The 15,592-nt window shown below is 37.4% G+C and overlaps 1 protein-coding gene across 1 annotated transcript in view; it reads right to left on the bottom strand.

The window, feature by feature from the left end:
* Nucleotides 1-387: 387 nt before the first annotated feature.
* snx29 (sorting nexin 29) overlaps nucleotides 388-15,592 on the bottom strand; it is a 109,999-nt gene continuing 94,794 nt past the window's right edge. Inside the window, exons 20-21 of the mRNA XM_018738845.2 lie at nucleotides 10,911-11,050; nucleotides 388-749 (exon numbers count right to left, since the gene is read on the bottom strand). Of these exons, the coding sequence (XP_018594361.1) occupies nucleotides 623-749; nucleotides 10,911-11,050 (267 nt within the window). The 3' untranslated portion in view covers nucleotides 388-622. The remainder of the gene's footprint in view (nucleotides 750-10,910; nucleotides 11,051-15,592) is intronic.

Genomic DNA, 15,592 nt, shown 5'->3' with positions numbered 1-15,592 from the left:
GGAAAGGTACTTTCTTTACATTACTACCTTCAGCAAGCTTTTTTCAAGTTTTTGTCAAAGAATTCTGTACAACCAGTATTTACTTATTTTTATCTGCTACATTACAACTGTAGGATCCAAAGTGGGACCCAAAAGACTACTGTGAGATATATGATTATTTGATTGATTTACATAATTTGTACCACACAGATCATAATCTCAGAAGCAAAAACTCAGTCCACTACACATCATTCCTGTGGGGAACTGAACAATGACAAAGTTAGCTGCACATGCAGCAACTGTATTTTGATGAAGATGAGTGAAGAATGAGTGAATACATTAAGTGCTTTTTTCAAATTAAGTCCATTTAAAAAAAGCTGTAGGCACCATATTTCTTAAGATTTATGGAAAAAAAAATATGTTAAACTCCCAGTTCTACACCCAACTAGTTGTCAGCTTCTGACATCTGAACATACAGGACTGAGAAGACCTGCATGAGTTCATTCCATGAAATTTGACAGGAGGTGCAGTTCTGTAGCTCCTGACACAGCAATCTTCTTCCCTCCCTTGCCCTCCTTCTGTGGTTTTTGCATTATGTTCAGAGGGATCTCAGACCTGTACTGTCAGTCCAATGAAAGGCAGGTCAGAGGTCACCGCTCTGTGGTTCAGGGTTCCTCGACTCTCTGTTTTGACTGCGGCCCAGTTTGGGGAATCTGGATGATCTGGAACGGGATGGTTTACCTCCACTCTCGCTGGTCTGTGGCATGTCCCTTAAAAAAGAAAATCAGAAAAAAAAATGCTCATTTACTCTTTTATAAAAAGATTCTAAGATAAAAACTGTTCTATACTGGCACACACATTGAAATGTTGCATGTTGCGACATGAAGGTAATTCTTCATTTGCTAAATTCTCTATACCTTTAACCTATGACACAAGTGGCACAGATGTGGAAAGTAAATAAAGAAATTTGCACATGACAATGAAATTAATTCTTTCTTCACCCAGCTTTTCTTTAAGTGTCTACAACCCCACTCTAATGAAGCCAAAGTCCTGATGGATGAGATGATGGAAGATATCAACAATGACTCAACTCACATGACTCACTGATGATAGCTCGAAAAGACGACCTATAAACCCACTCATCAGTATTTTACAGTTGCAAAGAACCAGCCCTACAACTTGGAGAAAAGCCCACGAGAGAAGGGATCTCATTGAACAAAGAGATGGTCCTGGGTGAACAGCTGCAACCTGCAGTCAGAAATACGTGAGCAGGTGCCCCATTTCTGGCTCATACCACAACATAAAGTAGAAGTAGTTCAACGGCCTTCCTCAATTATTCATGACGGAAAAGGAGGGGACCTTTAATTTATTTCAGCAGAGAGGCAGTCTGAAGTAAAAGAATACGAGTCCTTGAATGCTGACTGTTTTCATTTCATATCCTCAGCTGTCACAGGGTTGGTCCTTGTCACCGTATAAACAAACAAGCCACTCTAACAAGTCTGACTCACTACAAACCACAGATCTTGCAGCCAGGGGTCCTGCACATCTTTTTGAGATTATGCTGCATTTTCCTAAGGAGGCCTGCGGTGGCCCACACACAGTACTTTGGTGTGTGCAGATAAAATAATGACAAAACAGAAGTCATTAATCCAACTAAAGAAAACTGTTGCCTGAGAGACAGGAAGTTTGCACACAAAGCATGAAGGCATTCCATCTGCTTTTCAAAGCCAGCTGACTCGCAGAACACTTTGTTAGAAGAAGGAACATCATTTATGAAGCTTGAATGGTCTGTTAAAGCTCCATATGGATTGGATTCTATGTTCCATTTTAGTGAAAGCTTTCTGTACGTCTCTCTTCCTCTTTCCTGCTGTGAGCTCTTCAAAAGATAACAGAATTAACAATACTTTCCTAAGATGGGCAAAACTGCATTATCTATGTCTAAAAAAATACACTGCCAGGGCTAAGAGGTACTGGCCAACTTAACATGACAGATATTGCAATCAGTACCTCCACTAGATAGTTCAGAGGCCACAGTCCACCTTGATGCACCATCCTCCGATCAACATGCACATGGCTGTAACAAACTGCAGACATGTTAATGCCATCTGGTACTCTCTTACTGGACTGGAAACACACCCCCTCATAGGCTTTCGATAAAACCCTTACAGTGGGAAAGAGACGAGCCCTATGGAGCAGTTTTGCCAACTCACCATATTATTAACATGTTGAAGTTAAATTTTCTCACGCAGAGATGGCCTGACCCCAAGCATGAATTCTACTCATAGCAAATAATTATTTTCTTATAAATTCCATCGTTTATCAGTAAATTTTCTTAATTTCTGAGATAACCAGTTTAATGAAAAATAATACAAAACAGTGTTATTCCCAGTTTTTCACATTAGCTCTAACACCATAACTGCCTGAATTCCAATGTGGAGCAATGATGAGACCATAAAAAATGAGCAAGTATTATACAGAAATATACCAAAAATTACTGAGTTTTAAGTAACTAAATCACAATTACACAGCAGCTACAACACAGTGAGTAATATTAATCTGAACAGTAATAATCAATACATATGAGGTACACAACAGGCCACACAATCAGAACTTGAATTGTTTACATTTGCTTTTAATACAACATTACATAGCTTGCAGCTTCAAAAAGATTAAACTGTCAGGACCCAAACTGCAGGTACAAAATCACTTAACATTTATATTTACATTTTTTCATTTCTCCAAAGTGATGTACATCTCAGAGAATGGGGACAACTGGTAGCTTAGTGGTTGGAGCTGCTTTCTTTAGGTACAAAGGTTGCAGGTTTGATCCTCACCTCCAGCTGCAGTACCCTTGAGCAACACACTTACCTTAAATTGCTCCAGTAAAATTACCCAGCTGTATAAATGGCTAAATAATTGTAACCTTAACATCATAAGTCACTTTGGAGAAAAGCGTCAACTAAATGAATAAATGCAATATGATGAAGGGAACGGTGCCAAAAACCATGGAAGCATGTGCAAAACAAAGAAAAATAGCTTTCACACACTGAAACTTACTGACTTGAGACTGGAGAGTTGTGCAAAAACAAAAAAACACAAATTCCACAGACTAAATGCACAGACAAAAACCTCACTCATAAGAAATCAGAATCTGTCAGGTTCTCAGTTTTGGTCCCAAAGTAGTGGAAAGAACTACCTCCCTCAAAACTGCTGAATCCTTTTCAACTATCAAGAAGGGTTTCCAAAATATCTTTTGAATCTACTTCCATCCTGATCGCTCTAAGATCAACAAATTTGCATCAGTTTTGTGTGACCTTTGTATTTCCTGTCAGACTCAGCTCTATAGGCAGCTACTTGGGCTGTCCGCTGCCTCATCATTTGCTCCATGAAAAAAATTCACTCAACAAGGTTTATTCAAAAGAGCAAAACCCAAAAGTTTGAATATGCAGCTGGTAGCATAGTGGTTCGAGCCACTACCTTTGGACTCAAGGATTGTAAGTTCAAATCCAACCTCGAGCTGTAGTACCCTTGAGAAAAGTACTTGCACTAAATACAGCTGTATAAATGGCCTAATATGGAAAGTTGCTTTGGAGAAAAGCATTAAGTAAATTTAATATGAATGCTAATACGACAAATAATGTACCCGGTCAAGACCTTAAGAAATCCATTGTCATTTGCTCCCTAGAAATACATTAGGCCAGAATTCCCTGAAAATAGAGCTTAAATATAAGCAGCCACCTGGATTCTTCAAATATTTCTTTTCCCATTACGTTGCAGAAAGGACAAAGAAGACAATGCAAAAACTGTAGCTGGACATTAATGTAAGAGGAACAGGGGCCATTTCATAAATTTACTTAGTTGAAAAGATGACCTTTTAACTTGAAAGTACAAAGCTGAAGGACTTCAATTCCCCAGGAATGCCACTCATAGCAGCGTACCTGTTTTTCTTGGATTTTTAAAGGATGCTCCATTAACGTTATTTACGTTTCAGGTACTTTTTTAGGAAACAAACATAATACATTTTAGTGGTACTGAAATTAATGGTACTGAAAGTTCTAAGCTCTTTTCTTGAGTATGGCTGACTGCAGGGAAATGATAATGATCTATATCCCTCTGCACTGCAACATAACTTTTACTCACATCCAAACAAACTGAGAAGATTAACTAAAAAATGTTAAACAGAAAAGTCGACAGATGATGTAATACGAATAAAATAGAATTACAAAGCAAGGAACTGAGCTTCCAACTCCAAATGCCAGTTATAGCACAGCTAAAACTACATATGCGCTTAGGCAAGAGTATGAAAATATTGCTGGGGAACAGAAAAGCAATTTTTGGAGAATAACTATTCTTCCAGCAACTGGAAAAGTCATTAGAGTAAGGCTGAAAACAGCCATGCCAGAGGAATATGATCAGTAAACTTGTTTCAGATGGCTCGAAATCTGCACACGTCATACAATAATTACATTTCGTGGCTATGAGGCACAAAAACTGAAAGGAAGCCATCCATCTCGTGTAAAATCAAACGATGGAATTGAAAAATGCATAGAGTACATTTCATGCAACATTCTAAGATCAAAGCAGACAATTGATATGTATTTCTCCTTTTATCATTTTTGTTCTAAAGATACGCATGACTCTGATGGATTCTGGAAGTGATAAATAGTAGGAAGAAATACACTGACTGACCCCCAAGGTTGACAACTTACACTTTGCAAATGAAAACCCATCTGTTCAAGTTACCACATGCTGAAAAAGACAGATTTAGGAAGATTATAAAACATGGCACAATATTTGTAAAATAAATATTTTTTGTTTATGATGAAATGTGGACATGTGGGCAGTTACTGTTTGACCAAATACATTTGGTATTTTAAATACTCATTGTATGTTCTATGAGATGTACGTTGCTTTGGAGAAAAGCGTCTGCTAAATGAATAAATGTAAATACACAAACAAATCAGTTCTTCAAATTAATAAGAAAAATTACTCTTTCATCTTTCCAGTAACTGTATACAAAGAAATATATAAGTATATGGTGAAAGAAATCACATCAAATATCAAAATAATATTTAATTATCAAAAAATCTGACACTGATAAAGTTAATGAGGAAAGTTTAGAAAATTTTTCCAGACTTTTGTGAGATACTCTAATAAGAAAAATGTAACTACTGTTATTACAGACCAATGTGTATGTGTGTGAGTTAAAACTACTCTTGCACCCAGTTGTTCCTTGTGTAAATACTGTATTACACACAATAAGTAGCACAGACACAAACACAAGCATGATGGTTACCTTCTTCACTACAGAATTTTTCACCTAGGACAGTCCTATACAGTGAACATGTCAGCAATGCACAATATGTCATCATCTTAGCACACATTTAAATGTATATAACTGCACATTTATGTCCCCCAAAAATGGTACTATATGCCACATTGAAAGCTACACATTATTATTTCTTAAAACATTTTTGTTGAGGAAGCACGTTATTTAAGAGCTCGTGCTAGAAATTCTGTATTTCTATTTTGGACTTTTTAGATATTTAACATGAAGAAACTTTTTTTTTGTTACGCAGAACTTTCAAATACTCCAATGTGACAAAGATGTGAGACAATAGTACTGTGGGGAGGTTGTACACTGCCAGCTAGTAATGTGTCTGTTTTTCAGTTTCATAGCTACTGAAAATATTTCTTTATCCTTGCCTGTATACTTTGGAGAGCGCACAAAAAGAGGGAGGATAGAACGCTAATTCACCATGGATGATCACATAAAAGGATCCACCGAGTGTTCTCTTTGGATTTGGAGCAGCACGAACATAGTTAGTGCAGCCATACCAAAGGTTTCTATTGCTACTGGATTTGTTTAGCCTACTGGCTTACTGAACCAAAACATGACGACGCCTTTCATCCGTCGAAGAGAGAAACTGATAAATCACATAAGTAAAGCAGGAAACAGTATAATTATGGGCTCATCTGTTTCTTTTATTATTGCTGTGCTTTGTATTCACCAAAACGTCCAAAGTTACAGCTCCTACTAGAAACACTAATACATTGAACACCAAGGTTTCACAAAAACTTCTATTATAAAAGACAATCGATGCTAGCGTTAAAAAATTAAAACAAAATAAAACTACAATGGTTAGTTATAACAATCTATAAAACATAGTACAAAAGAATATAATTACCAATTGAATCTACAAGGGCATTTCATTTTTAGACCAGGAAAGCTAACATACCTGCATGAAATATTAATGTTATTCATGCTTCAGGGGCACCAAAGCTCACGGTAAGAGAGAACCAGAGCAATCAGTCTTGCCTTGCCTGGTTATGGCCTCCCTAGTCTTCAGGCATGACAAAATCTCTCATTTCAACATTCTCCTCCAGACATTTCTAGCAAAATCACCTTTTCTGCTCTCTGCTGGAAGTAAAACACTGGTACAGCTATTCTTTTGACAGTTTAAAAGAGACCTTTCACAACTCTTGTAGATTTGATATTCTAATGCTAAAATGCTGGACAGAATGGACTTATACTGTCTCATATATTTTCTTTCTTTTTTTTAAAAAAAAATCTTTTTAAAAGAAATCAGTTGCCATTTTAGTCTTCTATTATACTACTCTATTACAGTGAGCTGTTAAGGGCTTGTGCTGTTCTTGCTATCTTAACAAACCTCCATTAAAGATCCACAGAACTTTGTCAAAAACAGAACTTTGTCAACTGCCGGCCTTACAGTGATTTAACAACAGTGCAGCAGAGAAACAAGGTTAAAAACAAGGTAAGGCATCACATATTTAAGGCTGAAAAAGTACCACTTATGACTAATACAGTATTGTGAGCATGTCTGGATCTGTAAAGAAGACTGATTATATGTACCACTTATGATTACTCCAGTACTGAGCATATGTTTGGTTCTGCAAAGAGGACAGACCATTTTTAACTGTTTTGAAGAATGCAGAGCATTAACAGGCTGGTTGATGAAAAACAGCACAGGTTCCTTCCAGATACATGAAAAAACACACAATTTACAAGACATTTCAGAACAAAGAAAGGCCATTAGTATGGTGAAAAGATTTTATTAGTTCAAACTAAAATTGTCTCATTGAAAATGCTAACAGAACAGGAAATTTTGTTGCCATACTTTTAACAGTAGAAATAAGTGCCATGCCTACTTTTCCTGGCAGACTGATAATACAGGTGGTCCCTGATTTGCAATGGGGTTATGTTCCCCAAAACTCATCACAAGTCGAAAATATCGTAAGTCAAAAATGCATTTAATACACTTAATACACAACTTTGCGTGACAGAATGGGAGATGCAGATCGCTGTCGCTGCCCAGCATCACGAGAGAGTATCGCTCCACATATCGCTTGCCTGGGAAAAAAAAATCAAAATTCAAAGTACGGTTCCTACTAAATGTCTATCGCCAGCTCACCATAGTAAAGTCGGAAAAATTGCAAGTCGAACCATCGTAAATTGGGGACCACCTGTAGTGTCAATATATGCACACACTTTTATAAACTCTGAGCTAACAGAACAGTCAGTAGTAACTCATCTTGATTATTTAGTAAAGAGAATTGTATCAAATTGATTATAATGCCAATGTTTAACTTGCTCCTCAAAATGAGGGGGGAAAAAAACTGCTTTGCAGCTGAGTTTTTATTATTTTGGAGCAGAGCTCCTCTAATTGCAGGCAAATGTCTGAAAATAAAAGTGTTTTCAACCACCAAGCAAACAAGTACAGTCAGAGTAACACAGTTCCAGCAGCAGTACCTTTCCATTAATCATTACTATTTAACACTGGCAATACTAGCTGGCATATCTTCTGAAGTGGTACATCTCAGGACTGCCAGCCATTGGGATAGACAACTTGGGCATGCAAAGAACTGCACTTCTGATCTCTACTCACATTGCTATTTCAAAGTGAAAATTATAGAATCAACGAAGACATGGCTGTCTCTAAATTTTCTGAACATTTGGTTCTTTTTTCAGATAGAGAATGCCTTAGGAAGGGTTAGGAAGAGGGGAAAAAAAAAAACCGAGGCTATATTACACTTGAATAAGACAAAAAGGTACTCTGCAACCCTCAGCTCATGTCCATCAAAAGGTTTAGGCATGAAAAGGTAAAAGTATCTCTCTGGACACAACCCCCATGTACAAGAGAACTATTAGTTTCCTGGTGCCAAAGACAAAACAGAGTGCTCTGCACATCACTGTCAGTTCTCGCTCTAATTAAGATGGCACTCGAATGTCAAATCACAGAGCTTCAACCATCAACGCCAACCCACCACAGCTACGAATGCGCTAATCATCCACTCACCTTGCTGAATTATTCATTTATCTGATATATGTGAGCGATGGCAAAGGAACGAGTGATTTTAGATATGAAAGCAACGTTTAGGGTTCCCATTTTATCCATTATTATTCAGCTTAGGGTAAAAGGGTGTGATGCAATTTGCAGCCATGCAGTGGTACAGCAGTGCCTGGCAAACAGATGGAACTTCAATATACATCAGATTTTTAAGTGATGAAAAAGAAGTTGAAGCATATAAATGGAATTTAATTCTAAACAGGTAAAAATACAGTTGTAATAAAGTAAAAAAAAAAAAAAATGCTAAAACATAAAAATGCACACCAAAGGTATTCAAAAGCAATTAGTAAAAACTTATTTCAGAAATATAGAAAGCCCTGATATTCCGCTACACTGCCATTGAAAATCCTACTTATAAATTAACATGGTTATTGAAATTGGCAGCAATATTGATTTCTTTACTCTACTGGATATACTGAAAATGTGTGTTCATTTCAGCTAGCATAAAGGTCATATACTTTAAGGATTCATCTGTCTTTAGACAAGTGCCTTTCTGCATAATTAAGAGAACTCATGAACCTACACCTGGCTTGTGAGGGAAAAAAAAAAACAATAAAAAGTTAAAAAGAAAAATCACCAGCTGAACTGAGACATACTTCACGCTATATTTTCAACATGCTACAGCTGTGGTTCATAACTACAAAACGTTACAACAATTCCTGTCTGTCTGTCATCACAAATTATATTTTTCATGATTAGTCTACTTATGGAAAAATACTCTAGAATGTTTATACTAAATTTAAGCAATAAAATAAGATGTCTCTGAGATATCGTGCATAAGAATCTTAAGGTATGAACAGCCAGCTGTTGATGTCCTTCAGTAGACAGTGTTGTTGTTCAGAGTATGGGCTCCCTCTTCACCCAGGAGAAGATCAATCATTATTTTCTATAAAACAGTTTACGTATAGGCAAAACAAGGGTTGCTCCACTATGGAACTTGTCAATACAGATTAACAGTACGGTACTAAAGACACAGAGAGAAAGGGCAAGAGACATGGCGAGAGGGGAGAAAGAATAACAGACAAAAAAACAGAGAACAGGAGGCCAAGCAGCACTATACAAATCAAAATCTGTTAAAAGCCTCCCATGTTTTATAGCCTGGTCTTCTTGAAGCCCTACTTTCTATGCCAAATCCAGACTTTAAAGGAAATTCTTGTGTAATATGATTTACGGCCCTTAATGCTGAAAGTGAATAGGTAACAACGTATTGAAAGAGCAAAATGTTCTCCCCTGGTGAGAATACAGCTGAATAATTAAACTCGAGGTGATTAATATTTCAGAGGGTCTTGCCCCTTCAGGTTTTAAACTCCATTTTGTTCCTTGAGACTACTAAAAAAAACCTTTCTACCAGTTCCTGAACAAACCTGTCCTGCTTAATCACCATTGTGTAATGTCAGGAATTTCATCCATTAGACTACTGTTAATGGAGCCCTATGCACCATGGTATTAGTTACTCCTACATATGCGTACTACCTAATTAACTTAGTGTTGTGAAATACAGAAATCCAACATATATCCAAAGAGAGCAGTTTGCCGTTGCAGTATGAAGTGTATAAAAAGAGTTTTTGTTTTGCTTCCTCAAGGGTCACAGATTTTTGTTTTTATTTAAAATAACGCACCAACGATGGTTGCTAGATCATTCAGGCAATGAAACTGCATGTATTCATATTTATATGGTCCATCATATCCAAAAATCTCAACATAAAGTTCACACAAGACTACAGTGCAGACATAAGTTTAAGACCACATGTTTTCATACTGTATACCAACAGAGAAATTTGAAATTGTGTGAAACTTCAGTGAGTGCTGTAGATATATACATTTGAATTATATGTTTCAGCAAACAAGGTGTTTTCATACAATAATGTTAATGAATTTTTGTAGCACTGTATTTTTAGCTGTTTTAAATAAAATGCCATTTATGAGCCTCAACTTCTTTTTCATCGTGAAAAATTTGCTGTATATTGAAGTTCTACCTGTTTGCCAGGCACTGCTGTACCACTGCTTGACTGGAAATTGTATAACACCTTTTGCCCTAAGCTGAATATTAATGGATAAAATGTGAACCCTAAACGTTGCTTTCATATCTTTTTTCGTAATTCAATCCTACACTTAATAGGAATTGTCCACAAGTTCAAAAACACACGTGTGCACACAAGACGGCAACACAGTGGCACAGCAAACAGTGGTGCGAGAGGATGTGGGTTCGATCCCCACTCAGTCTGTGTGGAGTTTGCATGTTCTCCTTGTATCTGGCATACTGTTTAGGTGGATTGGTGACTATAAAGTCACCCATAGTGAGTGTGGGGGTGTGTGTGTGTGTGTGTGTGTGTGAGTGACAGAGAGAAAGCGTGTTTCACTGGCGTATGGATGAATGATTCACTGTAAGTCACCTAGGGTGAATAAGGTGTGGACTAAATACTACAACATAGTGTTCACTTGACGTGGCTTTGGAGAAAAGTGTCTGCTAAACGAGTAAATGTAAGACACAGCGGTCCAATGCTTCTCCTATAACCTCTGAAAACAGACAAAGTGAGTTTGTGCATTACGATAGACACCTACCTGCAGAAAGGCAGCAGCTGCAACAAGGTCTCCTTAGTAGGCTGGGCTGAGAACTGGGGCAGAGTCTGGACCAGCTTGTTCATGACCATACGCAAGTAGCACTGCAACTGTTTGCGCCGTTCCTCCACAAATTTAGCATCCTGAATGCAAAAAGACAAAGAAGGCCACATGTCACGAAAACACTCACAGTGAGATTAGGAATACCTAACAGTATCCTACAAAGGCTGCTGGAATAGTTGGAACATCACACAGTCATGCTATGGTGTTGAGATTTTCCTACAGAGTCATCATGAGCAGAAGACAATATGCCCTGAGCGCCCTCCTCCTTTCCTGCAGTACAACACAGCATGTATTTGAGCCATCCTGATACTGGCATTGCCAATAGAAGGAAGGAAAAAAAAAAAACAAAAAAAACAAATTACTTTAAAAAAGGCCAGCTGTCATAGAGAACAACAAAACTGAATGCTTTTATAAAAGCTATAACTTTTCATGCATAAATTTTCTCTCCAAATTTCATACTTCCTGTAATTTACATTCTGTGGCCCACAATCTTTTCTCCTGTGCAATTAAAGAGACTGTATAACACAAATTGGCTGGTATGCCCATACTATTAAAGCAAAAAATGGTTATATTTTATATGAAAATATATGTTTAAAAGACTTTATTGTTGATCCTGATGTAGAAATGCACAATGGCAGTTTATTTTCTGTTTTCACTTTAAACCATATACTACATGAGCCATTATTCCTCTTCTGCCAATAACTCTAACCAGGTGTCCCTTTTCAAATCTAGACTCCAGCAGCTACAATCTCATTCAGTTGAGTTGTTGTTTCATAAAATGTGGCTAGCTTCATCACTTTACAGGACAAAGAACTGTTGTCAAGCAAACAGTATGTAAGGCAGCACAAAAAAGATGCCTGAACATCAACAAAAATTGCAGATTTGCTTAGACTCCTAATTCAAATGGATATTGTGTGTAAGAACTATGCTATAAACTGTATTTACACCCTTCTTGATCATTGTCTTAAATGACACAGTAAGTGGGATGTGGGATGTGCGCGCACACACACACACACACACACACACACACACACACAGAAGCAGGCTGATAAGATGTGTAGCACAGAGATTAGATAAGTATCTGCTGCTACACACGTACTGAAATAACAAGGTATCTTCAGACTAAAGTGAGACCTCCCTGATCATCTGTCATGAAGGCCTGGAAGACTTTTTTTTTTTAAAAAAAGAAAAAAAAATTACTGACATCTTCCTCAAACCTGACCGAGACAGGCAATCTCATTTAGCAGGGGAAGAAAAAGACAGAGTGGAATTAGATCAGGGAATCCAGCGTAAGAGGAGCCTTTCAATGTAGTTCTGCTTGGTCAGCCTAAACAGAAGTGACATGGGCGAGAGGTGCGAATTAATCAATCTACCTAGATTGTTATTAAGATGGCAGTGCAACAGAGCTACAGGTTTAACGCCAGTTCTCCTCTGTGTTGTGCTGCAGTCTAATGGCCAGGCCGGTACACAAGTGACAGGGCTTGGCATTGACTGGTCATTTTGCTGCTGCTGTGTTCATTAAAGCAAAGGAGCTGTATGTGCACAATGAAGCCAGCATATGGACTGGTAACGAAATGATGACGCACGTAGCGTGGGTTAAAACCACCGTGTCGCACTTGCCAAGACTGATACATCTGTCAAGTATTTTTCCACCTCTCAGTGGCTGGATGTATTACTGCATTGTCATTTCAAATTTCTCTTATTGTGCCCTGCAGTGATTTGTATAGTACAAATAATAGTGCAATGTTGATGTACATGACAAAGGAACTATTGCAGTTGTTTAAGATTTCGGATGTCTGCCCAAGATCTAGGCTGTTGAGTGTACTTTCAGATCACGGATGCACTTGCCAAAGCCAATTTAATGGTTTGTCTTCTTACACTAAATGCTCCTGCAGTCATTAAAAGTTTCAAAGAGTATACATCTTACTACACTACTGTTTTTCACAACTAAAAAGAAAACAAAACAATACTCAAGTAGAACAATGATAGAAATTCCTTCACATTTTTATTTTTGGGAGTGAAAATGATTTCTCCATGGAACAAATGATCTCCGGTTGGTACACGAGCATGGCTCCCTTATGTAAGATATATGTATTAATCAGAAGTACAAAAACTGCATAATATGGTCTTTAGAAAGGACATCAGTATGAGTCCAACAAGCTGTGATGTCAAAAAACAGGCAAGGTGGGCAACAGCAAGAAATTAGCTACTATTATTCTTGATTTCCTTTTTTTCAACAGCAGTTATCAGTGTGAAGATACTTAAGACATTAGTATGACTATAAGACAAAAAAAAAAAAAAAACACTGAGGTGTCCAAAACTGAACTGATCAAGCTAAGAATCAAGCTGAAACATTTGTTTATATTTCTTTTTTCAAGCAATATGTCAGGTCGGAGTCTCCATATGATTTCTGACACACGGCGTGTAGCTTCTCCCATCTATATGCAAAATAAACTTCCTTTCATGCCTGTTGACATCTGCACAAGCTCAGTTTTCATTTTGTACACTGCCGAATTTCCGAAAATCCTTAGCAACCTATCATTCATTTGCATACTTGGTAACTTTTTGAAACGCTTTTTTTTTTTTTTTTTTTAAAGTGCATACGTTTAAGCCTTAAACCAAAATTCACAATATAAGGATATAATTTCTGTAGAAGTACAACAGCAGCATGGATTATTTATTTTATCAGCATTATTAATGAAGCCTTTTTAATTACTCCAATGAATAATTATTTCAATGTGCATTTACAGATTAATGCAGGATGGCTTCAAAAGAGTTCCCTTGAACAACTGACACTTAAGTTATGCCATCCAGAAATGGCTTTTTTTGCAATTATATGTAAGATGTTTTTGGTCCCATTGATAAGTTTTCAAAAAAGCTTTACTGTGCAAGCTTGCAATAGTAAGGATGATTAACTGTAGTTTCATATCCAATTTCTAAACTTCATGTCCATGTGCAAAATTTTCCTTTTTTAAAGCATTTTGTTCAGAAGATTCTTCTTGTTCTATAATTTAGATGGAGTCAAAATGGTATTTACAGCAATCTCACAAAGCTGTGAAAAGGAAATGCTTTCCTACAGCAACACAAAAAATTTGAAACAGGGTAATACTTTGGTTGTAGAAAGAGATCATTCAGTATCAAACACTGGATTATTAATCATTACATTAGTCAGGCTCTGGCACCTTAGCTTCTTTGGACTGCTTCCACTCATCACCACCTTTAATACATCCCTTATGAAGCACTGAAGGAAATTAAATTATGATTACAGTAAAGTACAGGAAACATGTAAAGCACCTTTACTAGTCTATCACGGAAGTATTAACTCTAGTGCCTCCGCACTAAATCCATACTCTTTGTGGAGAGAGAGGGGACACTGAAATATACTCAGAGTGCATAAAAAAAGTTGGAGGTAGTAGAAGAACTTCAGAGCTCTGAAACGAGTGGATTCTTCACTCACAAAAGATCCAAAAATCAGATGTCTGCAGGTTCTTGGTTTTCACTCTGGTGGAATGAGCTCCCTGTCTCACACAGAGCTGCTCAGTCCCTTTCAGCATTCAAAAGGGTGTCACAGCCCATCTCTTTCAGATCTGCTTGTCAAATGGCTCCATAAACCTGCATCATACCCATGCCATGATCACCTCTGTATTCTGTTTTTTGTTACTTGCAGATATTTTATGCACTTGCCAATTCTATGTCCTTGCCGATTTCTAGCAAAAGATTACCTTATTTTTCAGCTATCTCCATCAAAGTGCCGAACAACTCCTTGAAGATGCCACAAAAACCGGTTCAGACTGAAAGGCATTCAATCACAACAATTACAGTAAGATTATTTAAAATCACTAGTCAGCCTAATGAAAGTACTATTTACAAAACCTCATAGCATGTGATAGATTAGACAAACTCGACAAGAAGACAATCCATATTGTCCATAAGGGCAGCTGGTAGCGTAGTGGATAGAGCTGCTGAATTTGGATCTGAAGATTGTCGGTTTGGATGTCATCTACTACTGTTTTGGAGAAAAGCATTAGCTAAATGAATAATAAATGCAAAGATTGTTTTAAGGATGTCACATTTCAAGGGGCTTTTTCTGTTTTTCATTACTACACACCCAAAAGCATGTCAGGTTTCTTGGTTGCACAAGAAAGATATCTAAGAAATACCAGTGGATCTTGATCCAGCACAGTTGACAGTCATTTCCACGGTGCCAGCAGCCAAACTTGCTGTAATAGGGTTTCTTTTAAACTCTGTGTGAGACTGAATTACCTTCTTCTGCCCTCCTCATTGCTGGTATCAAGTCTGTTCCACAGGCTGAAGTCCATGCTCTGCTACAACCAGGCTTATTAACCTCCCTGGCACTGAAGTGCAAGTTAGTTCACTCCATAATACAGACACACAAAAACACATATTCTGAAATGTTTAGATTCCAGTCTACAAAGGTTGCAGAGTTGAATACCATAAATTCAATTCATTTATTTTTTTACAGCGCTCTTCTCACGCAGTGACACAGAATGCTCTACACAGGCACAGGGCAAAAGAACTGTGTTCCTAGAAATGCTAAAACAGATATACTCACTATGAAGATATGAATTTGAAGATATGAAGAACAGTCAGGTAATAAAAGG

The sequence above is a fragment of the Scleropages formosus genome, chromosome 20 (assembly GCF_900964775.1).
Source record: "Scleropages formosus chromosome 20, fSclFor1.1, whole genome shotgun sequence".
In the NCBI taxonomy this organism is placed as follows: domain Eukaryota; kingdom Metazoa; phylum Chordata; class Actinopteri; order Osteoglossiformes; family Osteoglossidae; genus Scleropages; species Scleropages formosus.
The sequence above is the reverse complement of the archived record's forward strand: the minus strand, read 5'-3'. Positions and strand labels throughout refer to the sequence as shown.